A 15,274-nucleotide genomic window follows, 5' to 3' on the forward strand; every position below is an offset into this window, starting at 1 on the left:
TTAGAGACACCTGGGGACATGGAAGAGCTCGGCTAAAGCGCTCCCCGACTCTTAGAACCACAGTAGACGCGGGAAGTGAGGCCCGGGAACCCTTTCTCCATCTCCAGTACCTCAATTCACAGAGAAAACAAGACGTAGACCGGGTAGTGGGGAGAGAAGGGACCCTCGTCTGGCCACGCTGCAGTACAGTGATCAGTCAGTGGCCCAACTGTGGTCAGTTGTGGCCTGGAAGGATTCTAAGGACCAGGTTGCCGTGGCTGCAGGGGCCTTATGACATCATGGCTCTCTCACAAGGGCGATCCAGAAATACATCATCCAAAACTTACAGAAGTATAAATCCTTTCTCCCAGCCACTTTTACCTTTGGGTTTTTAAAGGAAATAATGTACACTTATACGAGGAGTTAACTGCAGGGGAATTACCCGCAGCATTGCCTTTCCTGTTAGAAGCAGCCTGCTACCTGATCAGAGAGCATGTAGGTGACACCGTTATGGTTTAAATGGTGTAGGACATAAGCATTTAAGGTCAAACTGGAAAGCTATCTGATGACATGAAAGGACATTCATGCCTTAATACTGAGAAAAGAGCAGCCTGTTACAAAACAAAATTATCCTAGTCTTTCAGAAAGAAAAATAAATTTTGATAGAGAACAGAGAGAATTGAATAGACTGATAGGGTTATGAGCCAATTTTATTTTCTTCTTCTTCGGTACTGGAATATGTCTCCATGCTTTCTGTGTCCCTTGGTAAAGTGAGAAAAGGTATTTTAACAAGTCATGTCACCTGAGGACCAGACTGGGGGTGTGCAGGTGGCAGAGCGGACGTCTTCAAACATCCCGAGGGCCAGCTTGGGAAGGATGGAGCAGATTGCTTCTGTCTCGCAGAGGAATGGGTCCCTGCAGACGCTCCCATCTGGGACAGAGACAGCTTGGGGACCAGGAAGCACGGGAACCTGACCTCAAATCTCCAAAACCTGAGGCCCTGGGTGCCAGGACTCTGCAGGCTCCCTGCTGGGCTCACAGACACTCAGCAACTGTCCCCGGTGTGCGTGAATCATGGGAGATTTTTCTACCCCTCAGATTGGTCTTCCAGGCGGAGCACACTGCCTCCTGAGAGGGCAAGTTAGGAAATCACCCTTTATCTGGGACTCTGCAGAGGTGGGGGCCAAGCATCCAACAGGCCAGGTTGTGGGGAGCGGAGGGGGCTCAGCTTTAGGAGCCAGAGTGCTCCGCCTCTGAGCCTGAGACCCAGCGGAGAGTCCCAGCAGCACGGAGCCTGGATGCGGCCTCCAGGCCCGGCCTCTCATCCCGATCTGCCTCTGGCCACTGCCTCCTGGTACTTCACTGTAAGGGGGTTTGTGGTGGGGACTCGATCATGCGAGGAACCTAGTAACCACAATGTTGCTCATGTGAGTGCAGATTAATACCAAAATAATTAAAAAGGTGGAGCATAACTCCTGCCTCCTTCAGTGACTTCCTGCACAGTATGGGGAGGAAGACTGAGCTGAGGGTGGAAAAACCCGACAAGCGTTGCCAGCCAGGTGGCGGAGGCTGACACCAACAGGGTGAAATCATCACATTGACACATGCACCCTTGATAACACGTGATGACAGTGACCCTTCACCTCTATGGCCTTACAGCATAATCATGACAAAAACACACAACTGAGGCACAATCTCCAAAACACCTGACTAGGACATCTCAAAGCCGTCAAGGCAGCCGAAAAAAGGAAAGTCTGAGAAACTGTCAGAGCTGTCAGAAAACAGCATAAAACCTAAATGTGACTTATTCCCACCAGGAGGTTTAAAACATTTTAACAATAAAGTATTAACAAAGGGCCACGTGGTGGAGACTGCTCAGGCTGAGAGTTGGGGTGGGAACTGATAAGGGCCTGTTGCTACCTGGTTGAGTTTTTTAAACCTACCAATAAGTTAAGACAAGTGTAAGGAAAAGATGTAACTGGGTTAGACGCCGTCCGGGACACAATGTGAACCTGCAGTACTCAGCCAGTGAGGGGGCAGGGCAGAGGCTCACGTGCCAGGGGATAAATCATTTGCCCCCACTGCCCCAGGGTTGCCCGCTCACCAGCCTCCCCTGGTCCTGCAAGACCATCACTGAAGCCTCGCTCTGCTGTCCTCTTTGTCTCCGTGTCCACTTACTGGGTTTGGACCAGGGAGTGTGTTTCTCACAGGATTCATGTGAGAGAGTAAACCTCCTGGGGCTCAAGGCTGAAAGGGGTTCCCCGCCAGGCATAAGTTCTCTGTGAATCTGCTGAGACTGAGGAAAAACAGGGGTGGAAGTCTCGGGAGGGGGGTCTTTATTTCTCACTGTCCAGTCTCTGTGCGCACTCATCTTTATCTCCCAGTGCTCGCGCCCCCTCTCGCTGTGCTGTGCTCCCCAGCTCTCTCCCCGTGTGCCCCCAAATCCTCCGTTTCCCTGCTGCCAGTTCTGCTTGCCCCTCCCCCTCCGTGCAGGAGCAGCTTCCCGGGTGGGTCCCTGCTGACCGGAGGGCGCCTGTCCAATTCTGTACCAGAAAAGGAGGAGTGGAGAGAATTACCATTTCCCGTCCACGCCATGCCCTGACCAGCAGTGCAATTACAGACTGGTGGCTGTGCTGTGCTGATGATCCCACTGGTGTGCAAACAGGCCCTCCTTATATGCATGCAGGGGGGGATTCTAGTTGAAGACTCCCATTTACCCAACACCCCCCATCACATTGTTTGGGGAGCTTTGTGTATATCCTCTGTCCTTGTCCCCGCCACGACAAAGAATTGAAGGGCAGAGACAGTAGTGAAGCAGAGTAAAAGTTTTATTTAAAGTAAGTTAAAGAGACAAGTGCAGCAGGCAACCTCAGCAAGGAGAGGTGCCCCGGAGGTTTTGGAGAGAGAAAGCTATGCACTTAGTAAGTGCAGGCGAGCTCAGAGAGAGGAGAGCCCTGAAAGGTTGGGGTTTCCCTCTTTTAAGGATTCTTTAGGAATGTGACTAAGGGCTGGGGGTGCAGATTTGTTAAGTGGTCTTTGAATACTTAGAATTAACTTAACACAAGGAAGTTCAAGGAAGTTCCTGCTCTGATTTCTCCTTGGGATCCCAGCGTCTGGGTCTGGGAGCACATCAAACAGCTTCCTTCCCAGTGTCTGCTAAAGGTAAGTTAAGAATCCTAGATTTTTAACTTCCTGGGTATTAAAATACACTCTTTAAGATGGAATCTTTCCTGCCTTTTACTATGTTGTTTAAGGCTGGGCCTGCATGCTAAATTAGTTGCCTAGGTTACAGAACTACTTAATTAGGGACGGAAGGAGAAAAAAACAGCATATAGGTGAAGGTGAAGATAAAGTAAGCTGGGCCTGGAAAAACCTGGACTGGATCACTGACCGAAGAACCAAGTGGCACTGGCAAGTCTTGGACTGTTGAGGGTTTATTTTACACGGACGGGCTCAGAAGGGAGTTGTCTCCAAGGTCTGAGCCCCCAACAAAGGCAAGGGGAGCAATATGTATCTTTCTGCTTTGTATCTGCACCATTTCTACTTACACAGCAAACGAGCAGCAGAAGGGAGCCACCTGGGCCAGTCTGCTGTCCTTGCAAGGTGTTCCCTGTGAGTCACACTGCCCTGACTGCAAACATCCTGCCTTGCTTTATCCGGAGGCCCTCCCCCTACTCTGACTACACCAAGGCTCCCTGTCTCACAGGGACTGGCGATCTGCATTAGCACGAGCCTCCGCCCTCCACGCCCTCCACGCCCTCCTGGCCAGGTCTCCCTGGGCAAGTCTTTGAACACAGCGGAGGGTTGAGCTCTGACTGCAGGACGAATGGCGATGTGCAAGTGCGGTTACTGGGGTGTCAGTGTGAAGAACCCCATTCCCCCCAAGTAGACTTTTCGTTTCACATTCTAGTTTGCATGTCCCTCACAGACAATTCCAGGATTTAATTACATTGCTTAAATTGATTTCAATTGCAGGGAGGTTCCTGGATCCAAGCACGGCCCCACGGCCACCGCCCCCACCCCGAGGTCCTGGTTCCCGCATTCTCAGTTGCTTCACCCTCACTGGCAGAGCTTGTGTCCATCCCGCTGGAAAAAGCTTTTCACTTGAACTGCTTTCACTGTGAGGGAGAAACCATGTTTCCCAGAGTCAGTGGTCCTCGCAACTCTGCAACATTGTATCTTGAACTGTCTGAAGCACAGAGATAGGCAGGGTGCAGCACTTGGCGGAAAAAGGTGGAAAAGCTAGTGAACTAGGGATCTGCCAGCGGGGGTGTGGGGGGGGTGTGGGGGTGTGGGCTGACCCCGCCCAGCTCAAGAGCTGGGCCTCACCCGCCCGCGGACATGCGCAGTCTGGCCCCGCTCACGCCCCGCCCCCAGGCCGCCCGCCTCCTCCTGCACCACCCGGTCCGGGGACCCTCTGGCCTGTTCCCCGACCACCACCGTGTTAACGTCCGACGTCGCTGCGGACGCTCGCGCGCGCACCCCTCGCGGTTCCCAGTCCCCGTGAGGCTGGGCCCCGCCCCTGGCCTGGCCTCCACGCCCCTTTCCCGTCGTTTTCCTGCCTGAAGCTCTTCCCTGGCGTCTGGGGCCTCCCGCGCCTAGTGACCCTCCACCAGGGGCTGTGTGGCCCCCGAAGCGTGGCGCCGGCCGCCCAGCTCCTGGACGAGGTCCACCGCGCCCGCCGGTCCCCTGCTGGCCCCTCCCGCCGCCCGTAACCGCCTCCCCGCGGCCCCGGGCCGGGCTCTCTGTCCCCCAGGCCGCCCCTGCGAGGCGCCTCCTCCCCGGACAGCGGTGCGGGAGGGGGACACCGGGGCTCGAGCCCCGGATTCCGCCGGCGGTGAACGTGCTCTCCCGGGAGGCCGGTGCCCGGTGCCTCGGCGCCCCTGGGCTCGCGGGCGACGGCGCTGGGTCGAGGCCGGGCCGGCGCGCCGGGGACAGAAGCGGGACGAGTGCGGAGGCCGGGAGGCTGCGGGAGAGCAGGCGCAGGGAGAGGACGGGCGAGCCCGGGAAGGAGCAGGCGGCGGAGCCGGGGAGGCTTAGAGGCCAGCGGGTCCCCCGGGCGGAGGTGAGCCCCCGGGGAGGCAGGCCCTTGGGGGGCGTGGAGGCGCTCGGGGCGGGGGTCCGGGGAGGGTGCGCGCTGGGAGCCGTGGCCGCAGGGCGGCGTGGTGCTGGGCCCGAGAGGACTGGGGCGGCCCGGAGGGCGAAGGAGGGAGGCAGAGCCGCCGGGGTGCCGGAGAGGGGACGGGGGGCGCGTGACCGGGCGGAGGGCAGGGGAGTGACTGCGCTGGAGAGTGTAAGAGGCGGGCGGAGGGCGGGAATGCGGGGAGAGCGGGGACCGTGAGGAAGGCCGGGGAGAAGGGGCAGCGGGAGGGGGACCAGTTGCAGTGGGCGGAGCAGGGGGGGGAAAAGGAGGCCCCGAGGGGAGAGACGGCCGGAGAGGGGAAGGCACCTGAGTGAGCAGCAACCCAGCGGGAAAACACAAAATCAAAGAGAAAAAGAAATAGGGAGGTGGGTATACAAAGTGAGAGATGGAAACACAGCGTTAGAGAGGCAGGGGTGGAGGCTGGCAGGGCGCTGGTGCTGAGGCTCTGGGTCCTGATGAGTGCTCCGTGATTCAGCTGTGATACATCGGTGGCTTTGAAAATACATCTAAAATTCGTTTCAGCGAGAGATGAGACTGAGAATTGCAAAATTTCTAATAGGCGTGGGCAATTTATATTGTATGTCAGAAAATAGCTTACATTTGAAACTTTTAGCCTGAGGGCAGTGACCTGACTTGGTCAGTGGTGGGTCACCCCCTTCCTTTTTCCTGGTGTGGGTTAGAGGTTGGGAAAGACAAGTGTGGACGAAACGACTGTCACTGTACGGTGCTCTTTTTAAGGGTACAGTAAAATGACTGCTTTGCTTTGTAGTTTCTTTATAATGGAATTTTATATATGTACGTATATGATATATATATTTAGACACAACATTTCATAATTTTGTAGTTTGAGATACATGTTGGTTCTTTCATTTTCTACTTCCTTATTCTCAAATAAGTTTTGGTGGCCTTTAATAAACTCATGTCATTCTTTTATCAGTATGATAAATTCTAACATTTACTTTTGACATCAAAATGACTTAGACTTGAAAAACTTAGACATCATTTACTTTTTTTTAACTTGTTTGTGGTTTAAGTCAGGCCTGCAGGCTTTCTGCCCTGTATCTTCTGTCTTGGACGTGTCCTTTGGTGACTCGTTAATAATTTTAGACTGTTTGACTGGTAGTTGGTAGGGATGTCAGTGATGTTTTAAGAGTCAAAGACTAATTTAACCAGTTTTGTAGTACTCAGTTTTCTTCCCTTTTATGTGATTTCTTAGCATAGTGAGCTGTGACCTCAGAGTAGTTGTTCCCCTCTGGTCTTTCTCATATTTTATCCGCGGTGTTGAAGATGTGCCAGATTGACTTGGAAGCTCTGTGCAACACAGCCCAACTATGTCTGGTGCAGCAATATTCTCTAAACACAACCACACCCATCTGTAAAGCTGAAATGAAAAGGAAACATGCTCAGAACTTATTTCTACAACTTACTTGTTCAGTGTTGTGCACATCTGTAGTCGCTTTTTCACAATTCTGCATTTTAAAAATATTTCACAATGACTTTCTGGACAGGAATTAAGTGTTGGTATCAGGGTGAGAACCTGGATGTGTAATGCTGACTCGTGGATGTTACTTTGGTCGCAGCCACAAATGGTGGTATGTGCATCCGAAGCACACAGAGGAGCCCCGCACACAAGCACAGGCCTACCATGCACTCCATTCTCCCATCTTTAAAAGCAGACGTTATCGCACACACTGCAGCAGTGGGGACCCTGGCTGTCCCCACCCCCCTCTTTAGGTCACAGACCCGGCCTTGATTACACCCCATGGAGGCCTGACACCCCTCCGTGCAGCCACCCCCAGCCTCAGGAGAGGAGGCTCAGCGCCCTGGTGCTCACTGCTGCACACAGATGACTTACGTTAAGGCTGATGATCCTGTCTCACCTGGTGGAAGGAGAACCTCTGGTCAGGTGACACTATATAAAGGTTTTCACGCCAGTAGTAACATGTAACTCCATTTCCAGGAAATAATTGTAAAATATTTTAAAAATACAGAATTACAAAAACATAGCTATACGTGTGTAAAATATTGAGAGTCAGGTGTAAGCTCTGAGCAGATTTCTTTTTAATTTCACCTTTATTGATGCATATAGGTTTTTGGTGCAGAGTGTGTGAGTGCTTCCCAGGAAAGCGGGATCTCAAGAGATGGTGGGGGAACTCACTGGTTGGCCTAAGGAGGCTTCTGCCCGCGTGTCCCTCAGAAGTCCCTACTCTTTGTGTGACCTTCTGTGTCTCCTTGAAGGGCCCTTCCTGGGTCTCCCTGAGCCCTGACCCTGACTGCGTGACCCTTGGTCACTGCACTCGCCTCTCAGCATCTCTCATCCCCATTTAGCTTCCATGTCAGCTGACCCAGTGACGTAGGTCTTGTGCGGAGGCTCCCTGGGCATCGTCCTGGGCAGGGCTTCCCACCATGTGCAGGGGACGGACGGGGCGTCGGGGTGGGTGGGCAGCAGGGACGCGTCTGGGGCCATGCCTGGATTCACCGTCAGCTCTCCGTAGCCCGGATGAAAGAGGCTGCATGGGGAAGCCACGTACTAATGTTCGTAAGTATGTGGTAAGTTGTGGAAACGGAGACCAAAAAAGGGGCATTCTTTTCTGCCTGATTTTGAATATATTTGAAGCTGGACATGTGAGTGACTGGCCCAAAATCTTAATGATTGGGAAACACCATCAGAGACAGAGGGTGTGGGATTCTATCATGCATTTTAACCTATGGCGTCCACCTTTCCAGCACGGATGGCTCCTGTTCCGTGTGCGTGGTAATGACCTGGCTGGGACTTCCGGTACTTCAGCACTTTGCACGGTACTCCGGGCCGGGTGCATCCTGGGCCGCTCCCCGGGCTTGAAGGGGTGCTTCCAGTCTCCCTGTTGCGTGTGCCATTCTGTGTGTGCTTTTCATATAGGGCGCTCCTCGCGTGTGCTATTCCTGGTTCCTTCTGTGTTTATCTTCAGAGTTTGTCAAACGTTGTCAACGACGTTTTTCCCATTAACTGAGATGATTGTGTGTTTCTTTTCCCTTCCGTCCTATATTGGAGCGCAGTAACATTGAGTGGTTTTGTATGTTGAATATTCCCAGCCGTGCAGGAATCATTCCACCTGTGGTCTGTACTGGTTTGAATGTGCTGTTGAGTTCCACTTGCTCGTGTGTTAAGGATTTTTGCATCGATGTTCTTCAGGAATATCGGTCTCTACTTTTCTTCCTGTGTCTTTTTCTGGGTTTGGTATCAGAATCATGTGATTCCATAGAAGTGTTTCTGAATATTTATAGCAGGATTCGTGATTATTCTTCTGTATGTATTTAGTAGGCTCCTCGGGAAGCCTTCTGGCCCTGGGTGTGTGTGGGAGGTTTCTGATGACTGCTTGACTCTCTCTAGTTGTAACTGTTCCCATTTTCTTTATTACTCGGTGATGCGGTCTGCGAGGTTGTATGTTTCTCTGAATGTTCCCGTATTTTCTAGGATATGTAATTTCTTGGCATATAATTAATTGTTCATAGTACTTTCTTATAGACCATTTTCCACATTTCTGGGACACCTGTTGCAGTGTCCCCCTTTCATTTCTGATTTTACTTGAGGGCTCATTCTCTCTGTCTCTCTCAGCCTAGCAAAATGTTTGTCAATTTCTAAATCTTTCAGAAAACCTGTTGTTGGTCTCTTGATTTTTAGGTTTTCCTATTCTCTGCTTCATTTCTCCCTGCTCTGATCTTACTCCTTCTGCTAAATTTTGGTGCAGATTGTTATTTTTCTGATTTTGTGAGGTCTAAAGTCCTATTTCTGATGGGAGACCACCTCTTTTCTGTAATGTAAGAGATACCACTGCAGGCAGGCATCCTCCTCAGTGCTGCCGTCACTACATCCCCTGAGTTTGCTGTGCTATATTTCCATTTTTATCGTGATAGTTTTAAAAATCCTTGTGATTTCTTCTTTGACCCGTTTATTGTTTAAACATGAGGTGTATTATTTCCCCATGTTGCCGAGTTGTCTGTTTTCCTCTGCTATTTGTTTCTAGCTTCACTGTGGATAGAGGAGATACATATTATTATTTTAATCTTTGGACATTTCTGGTTTGTTTTGTGTCACAACATGTGGCCTGTCCTGCAGAATGTCCCGCGTGCGCTTGCGTAGAAGGTGGCCTGCGGCTGCGGGGGGGTGTCCTTCCCGGCTGTTGGGCCCGTTGGGCTGTGGCGCCGTGTGAGTCCTCGGGCTCCTCCTTGCCCGTCTGGCTGGTTGTTCTGTCCATGTGAACACTGGGGTGTTGGCCCTCATACTGTGTCTGCGATGCTGTCTGTCTCTCCGTCCCTTCCTTCCGTGTTTGCCTCATCGCTGTGAGAGTGCGGGCATGTTCGTAATGGCTGCGTCTTCCCGGGAATGCTCCCTCTTGCCGTTCTACTGCCCTTTGTCTCTTGGGACATCTCCCGTCTGGCCTCTTTCCTGTGCCCTGATACGGCTGCTGCTGCTGTCTGGAGCGTCCCGGTGGCATCGAGGATCTTTCCCTCCTTCCTTTTGAGCCTCTCCCTGTCCTGAGATTCGTGCGTGTGTAGTTTGCCCGGACAGGGGGGAATGGCAGGAGCCCTGGGCAGTGCCCTTTTCTCCACCATCATTTCAGAAGAAAAGCACCCACTGTTGTAGTGATCATGGCTTTTGTTGAAATCCCTAGTGTAATAACGGTTTTTTCCCCCAATATCCTTTCTTCATGATTTTTCAATTATCCAGTAGTTGCTTCTAGTGTTCATTTTTGTGGTCTTTTATTTTTCGTATTGAGCTGTAATGTAATGTGTAAAGCTGATAACTTCCAAAGCTCAAGTCATTATTAGTGTTGATTTTTTTCCTTGTACTTTTCCCTTGTCTTCCTATTGAATGTTGTTGACAAACTGAAATAAGTACCATGATTTATTTTCATTGTCCCAAAGACGGTGAAACACATACACATAAAAATGATGAAAAAAATCAATCCAAAAATTTGTCAAGAGACACCTTTTCCCACGCAGGTAATTGGTGGGTTTGTAGGTACATGTTACAAGTACATAGATGTGTAAGACCATTGTTGTTTTAAAAGACATCTATGGTAAGCAAGTTTATATTTTTAGGAATGGAAATTATATCTTCAGTATGTTCCTTGGCCTTCTACCTATTTCTTCCACTGTCCTGTTAATTATTTAAATGTGCATTTTGCATGCGTATGTGTGCGCGTATAATTTCCTTTTCTGCAGTCCCATGTAGTTAACTTTGGCGTTATTTCCAGCGTCCCGGTGGAGGACCCTCTGTCCGGGTACTTTAGTGCTCTGCTACTTAGCGGTTGGATTCTTTCCGTTTAATTCTAAAGGTGGACCCCCTGAGTTCAGGCGCGTGCTGTGTTATTTCTTAGCTGGTGGACCAGAGGCCAGTTCCTTACAGTGTCTGTGACACAGTTTTACCTCTGTAACATGAGATGGGCAGAGAACTTCCTCAGATGAACTATTAATGCTGGTAACGTGTTAGTATATGTAAAGCATTGAGTAGCGCCCAGCATGATGGAAGCGTTAAAGCCTTAAGCCACTGCTCTTGCTGTCCTCACAATGTTTAGGTTCCTACTTTTCTTTAAAGGCTCTGTGGACTCTGTCATCTCTGAGGACACATCTCCTGCTTTACTTCGTCTGCATATGGGACGTCACTCATTATGTGGAACATGCCCTTACACTTCTCTGTAGAGCATCCAGTGCTTCATTTGTGTTTCTGTGTTCAGTGTGTGGTCCACCCGATTGAGAAGTGCACAGATTCAGAGCACATCGTGGCCTCTTATGGAAAAGCATAAGGTATTAATGTTAGAGGCACATAACTTACTCAGAATTCCTATATGCGCATCTGTCAGAACGTACAGTTCATCCACATCTCCCCAACACCTCTTGTCTCCTCATTTCGTGTGAGGATCTCTCCTCATGCTCCTTCATGAACTGTTTTCATTTCAGGGACGGTTGACCTTCAGGGATGTGGCCGTCAGATCTCCCAGGAGGAGTCAGATCTCCCAGGAGGAGTGGGAATGCCTGGACCCTGCTCAGCGGGCCTTATACTGGGACGTGATGCAGGAGAACTACAGGAACCTGGTGTCCCTGGGTGAGGACGGCGTTCCTGCAGAAGTGGGGATTGGGCATGTCTGCCTTTTCTCTGGTTTGCCCCCAAGGAACCCTGGCCGTGTGGTACTGAGGCCAAAGCCCCTTCAGTCAGACACGGAGAGCTTCGTGATGTGGCGTCTGCAGTTTCACTTTACTCCTTTTCCAGATGACACGGCTGAGATAAATCTGTGTAAAGCCCTGTGCTGTGCTTTCCAGTAGCCGCTGTCCTGTTTGCCGCCTCTCTGCTTTCCATTCAGCAGTTCTTGGAAGAGACCAGATGTCTCACTGTTCTGTTCCCTGTGCGTTCAGGAGGCAGGCGGTTGGAGGAGTTTGTGCAGGAGGTTTCTAGACGTATCTGAAGTGTCCTTCTCTCCTCACCTGAGCCCGGAGCTAGGATTCTAGAAATGCCACAGCACGTCCCATTCCTTTCCTCACAAACTGATTCATCCTGTGGCAAAGCCCATGGAAGGTGTGAACTTGGGAAATGAGGAAATTACCTGCTTGCCCAAACCCAGGGGCAGAAGAGGCAGAGGATTGGTATTCCTGCTGGACGAGGGGGAAGCGGAGATGAAGGACGCGTTCATGGCCCCCAGGCAGGTCCGAACCCCAGCAAGGAAAAGTCCGTGAGGTTTAAGGCTAGAGAACAATCCTTTTTACTTCGTGTTCTGCCCTCCAGACCTGCTGGACAGCAGACCTGCTTCCAGACCCAGTGTGTCTGTGGTCCTGCCCCACCCTGGGTTCTCCTGGGCTGGGGTTGATGGCCCACAGTTCTTCGGGGAGGCATCTGGCGTGTTGAGGGTGAGGCAGTGCCCTGCACTTTGAAACTGGCCAGGAAGCCCTGATGGCCGCTGACTTGCCTTTCGGGTCATTCTTTGTGCCGACGAAGAGAGCAAGTTTGCGGGCAAGTATCTCAGTGGTCCCTTCTTGTGAAGTTCAGTCTTTCTTTTCTCTCCCCTTTCCCTTCAGTTCCAACTGACAGTTTTCCTTCTGGTGCAGCTTACTGAGGCCTGTAGTTCACACCCCTAGTGACCCAGCGGTACCTCGGCCCCCGCCTTAGTGCCCTCCTGCGCATGGGCCTCATGTTTCTGCAATACGCTAGGCTGAGGGTTTCCAAATCCTGATGTTGCTGTTTGCTTCAGAACTGTCTTCAGGTTATTTCCCTCATCACATTTAAGCACTAGCAGTTGGAGAAACCAACCTGTACTAAAACCCTTGGCTTGGAAATCTCCTCAGCTAAACATGCCATTTCAGTGCTTATAACCTCTGTCGTCTGCAGAACTCTGGAGCATGAACACGAGTCAGCCGGGTCCCTTGCCGCTGTGCAGCGAGGCTTGCCTTTTCTGCCTTGTACAATAAAGTACTTCTCGCTTCCTTCCGTGAGTGCATCAGAGTGGCCTTTACCGGATTACCACCATTTGATCCATGATGAGATACATTCTGTCTAAGAAGAGGGCTGCTTTGCTTTCTCCACACCGCTCTCCTTTCCTCTCTGAGCCATCTCCTGAATCACATTTGACTTTGCCTTGGCCTTCGTAGGCCTCACCGGAAAGCATGCACCTCAAAACGTCCAGTCTTGGCCGATGACCCCGTTTAAAGCCGCTTGCACATTTTCAGTATTTCTTAGAGCAGCAACCACTCCTCGGTACCAATTTCTGTCTTAGTTCATAATGTTACAGCAAAATACCGAAAACTGGGTGGCTTAGGACATTTGTCACATTTGTTTCTCACCATTCTGGGGATGGGAAATCCAAGATAGGGTGCCAGCAGGGTCAGAGGAGGATCCACCTCCTCCTGACTGGGGCTGCTGACTCCTCGTGTCTTCTCGGGGGACAGAGAGAGAGAGAGAGAGAGAGAGAGAGAGAGAGAGAGAGAGCGCTAGAGCGAGAGCGAGAGAGGGAGGGCTGGTGCTCCGCCCCCTTGCTGTGCCGGCACTGCTGCCATCTGTGGGGCCGCCATCCTCACCCTCCTCACCTCCCAGATGGCCCACCTCCAGACTGGACATTTGATCACAGCATGTGAATTTAGGGGGATCCACAGGTACCTCCTTAATTGCATATGCAAATTCCATTTTTGGATTTCAAGGAACTGCTCTACTGCTTCCCATTGCAGCTGCATTTTACTTTTCTTTCCAGATTAAAGAATTGCTGTTTTTTGACATCGTTTTCTGTATTTCTTCCGGTTTTTTTTTAAATTTTTATATCATTACTCTACAATTACATGAAGAACATTATGTTTACTAGGCTCCCCCCTTCACCAAGTCCCCCCCACATACCCCTTCACAGTCACTGCCCATCAGCATAGTAAGATATTATGAAATCACTACTTGTCTTCTCTGTGTTGCACAGCCCTCCCCATTCCCCCCATGCCCCATACATGCTAATCGTAATGCCCTCCCCCTTTTTTTAAATTTTATTTTGGTATCATTTATCTACAATTACATGAAGGACATTATGTTTACTAGGCTCCTCCCTTCACCGAGTGCCCCCCCACAGCCCGTTCACAGTCACTGTCCATCAACATAGTAAGATGCTGTAAAATCACTACTTGTCACCAAGTTCACAGTCACTGTCCTTCAACATAGTAAGATGCTGTAAAATCACTACTTGTCTTCTCTGTGTTGCACAGCCCTCCCAGTGCCTCCCCAACACTATACGTGCTAATCGTAATGCCCCCTTTCTTTTCTTCCCACCCTTATCCCTCCCTTCCCCCCCCTCCTCCCCAGTCCCCTTCCCTTTGGTAACTATTAGTCCATTCTTGGGTTCTCTGCTTCTGCTCCTGTTCTGTTCCTTCAGTTTTCTTTTGTTCTTATACTCCACATATGAGTGAAATCATTTGGTACTTGTCTTTCTCTGTCTAGCTTATTTCACTGAGCATAATACCCTCTAGCTCCATCCATGTTGCTGCAAATGGTAGGATTTGTTTTCTTCTTATGGCTGAATAATATTCCATTGTGTATATGTACCACATCTTCTTTATCCATTCATCTCCTGATGGACAGTTAGGTTGCTTCCATTTCTTGGCTGTTATAAATAGTGCTGCGATAAACATGGAGGTCCATCTGTGTTTTTCAAACTGGGCTGCTGTGATGTTATTTTGATAGGAATTGCATTGATTGCTTTAGGCAGGATGGCCATTTTGACCATGTTAATTCTTTCTATCCATTAGGATAGGATGTGTTTCCATTTATTGGTATCTTCTTTAATTTCTCTCATGAGTGTCTTGTAGTTTTCAGAGTATAGGTCTTTCACTTCCTTCGTTAGGTTGATTCCTAGGTATTTTATTCTTTTTGTTGCAATTGTGAATGGAATTGTTTTCCTGATTTCGATTTCTCTCTCGGTTAGTTCATTGTTAGTGTATAGGAATGCCACAGGTTCTGTGTATTAATTGTGTATCCTGCACCTTTGCTGAATTCAGATATTAGATCTTGTAGTTTTGGAGTGGAATCTTTAGGGTTTTTTATGTACAATATCATGTCATCTGCAAACGGGAATGGTTTAACTTCTTCTTGACCAGTGTAGATGCCTTTTATTTCTTTGTGTTGTCTGGTTGCCGTGGCTGGGACCTCCAGCACTATGCTGAACAGAAGTGGGGAGAGTGGGCATCCTTGTCTTGTTCCTGATCTTGAAAGGCTTTCAGCTTCTCGCTGTTCAGTATAATGTTGGCTGTGGTTTGTCATATATGGCCTTTGTTATGTTGAGGTACTTGCCCTCTGTACCCATTTTACTGAGAGTTTTTATCATGAACGGATGTTGAATTTTGTCGAATGCTTTTTTGGCACCTAGGGAGATGATCATGCGGTTTTTTGTCCTTTTTTTTGATGTGGTGGATGATGTTGATGGATTTTCTAATATTGTACCATCCTTTAAGCAACAGAGTGTTCTCAGAATCCACTAAATGATTCATAATCGAAGGCAATGTAATGAATTAATTTCTTAATGACATTTCACAACAGAATCCACATCAGAATTTATATGAGAACTAAGTCTCAGGTACTTTGAAAACTCAGCTGTAAGTACTCATGTGGCTCTCTCGCTGGGTTCTCTTCTATTCCGTTGGTATGTCTCTCAC

General features: G+C 49.8%; 1 protein-coding gene across 16 annotated transcripts in view; it reads left to right on the top strand.

Annotated features, from left to right (window-relative positions):
* The first annotated feature begins 4,905 nt into the window (after positions 1–4,905).
* LOC140847184 (uncharacterized) overlaps positions 4,906–15,274 on the top strand; it is a 53,275-nt gene continuing 42,906 nt past the window's right edge. For 6 of the 16 annotated variants that reach the window (XR_012126904.1, XR_012126907.1, XR_012126903.1 and 3 more), the window contains exons 1-3: positions 7,574–7,672; positions 7,850–7,921; positions 11,063–11,207. Coding sequence is in view for 5 of the 16 variants with exons in the window: in XM_073226579.1 (XP_073082680.1) it covers positions 7,623–7,672; positions 7,850–7,921 (122 nt within the window). In the remaining 11 variants the exon portion in view is untranslated. Of the gene's footprint in view, positions 5,045–5,493; positions 7,673–7,849; positions 7,922–11,062; positions 11,208–15,274 lie in introns of those variants that run through there. The other 10 variants (XM_073226579.1, XM_073226580.1, XM_073226581.1 and 7 more) reach the window with 6 other exon arrangements.

Source organism: Manis javanica, chromosome 17, assembly GCF_040802235.1.
Source record: "Manis javanica isolate MJ-LG chromosome 17, MJ_LKY, whole genome shotgun sequence".
Taxonomy (NCBI): domain Eukaryota; kingdom Metazoa; phylum Chordata; class Mammalia; order Pholidota; family Manidae; genus Manis; species Manis javanica.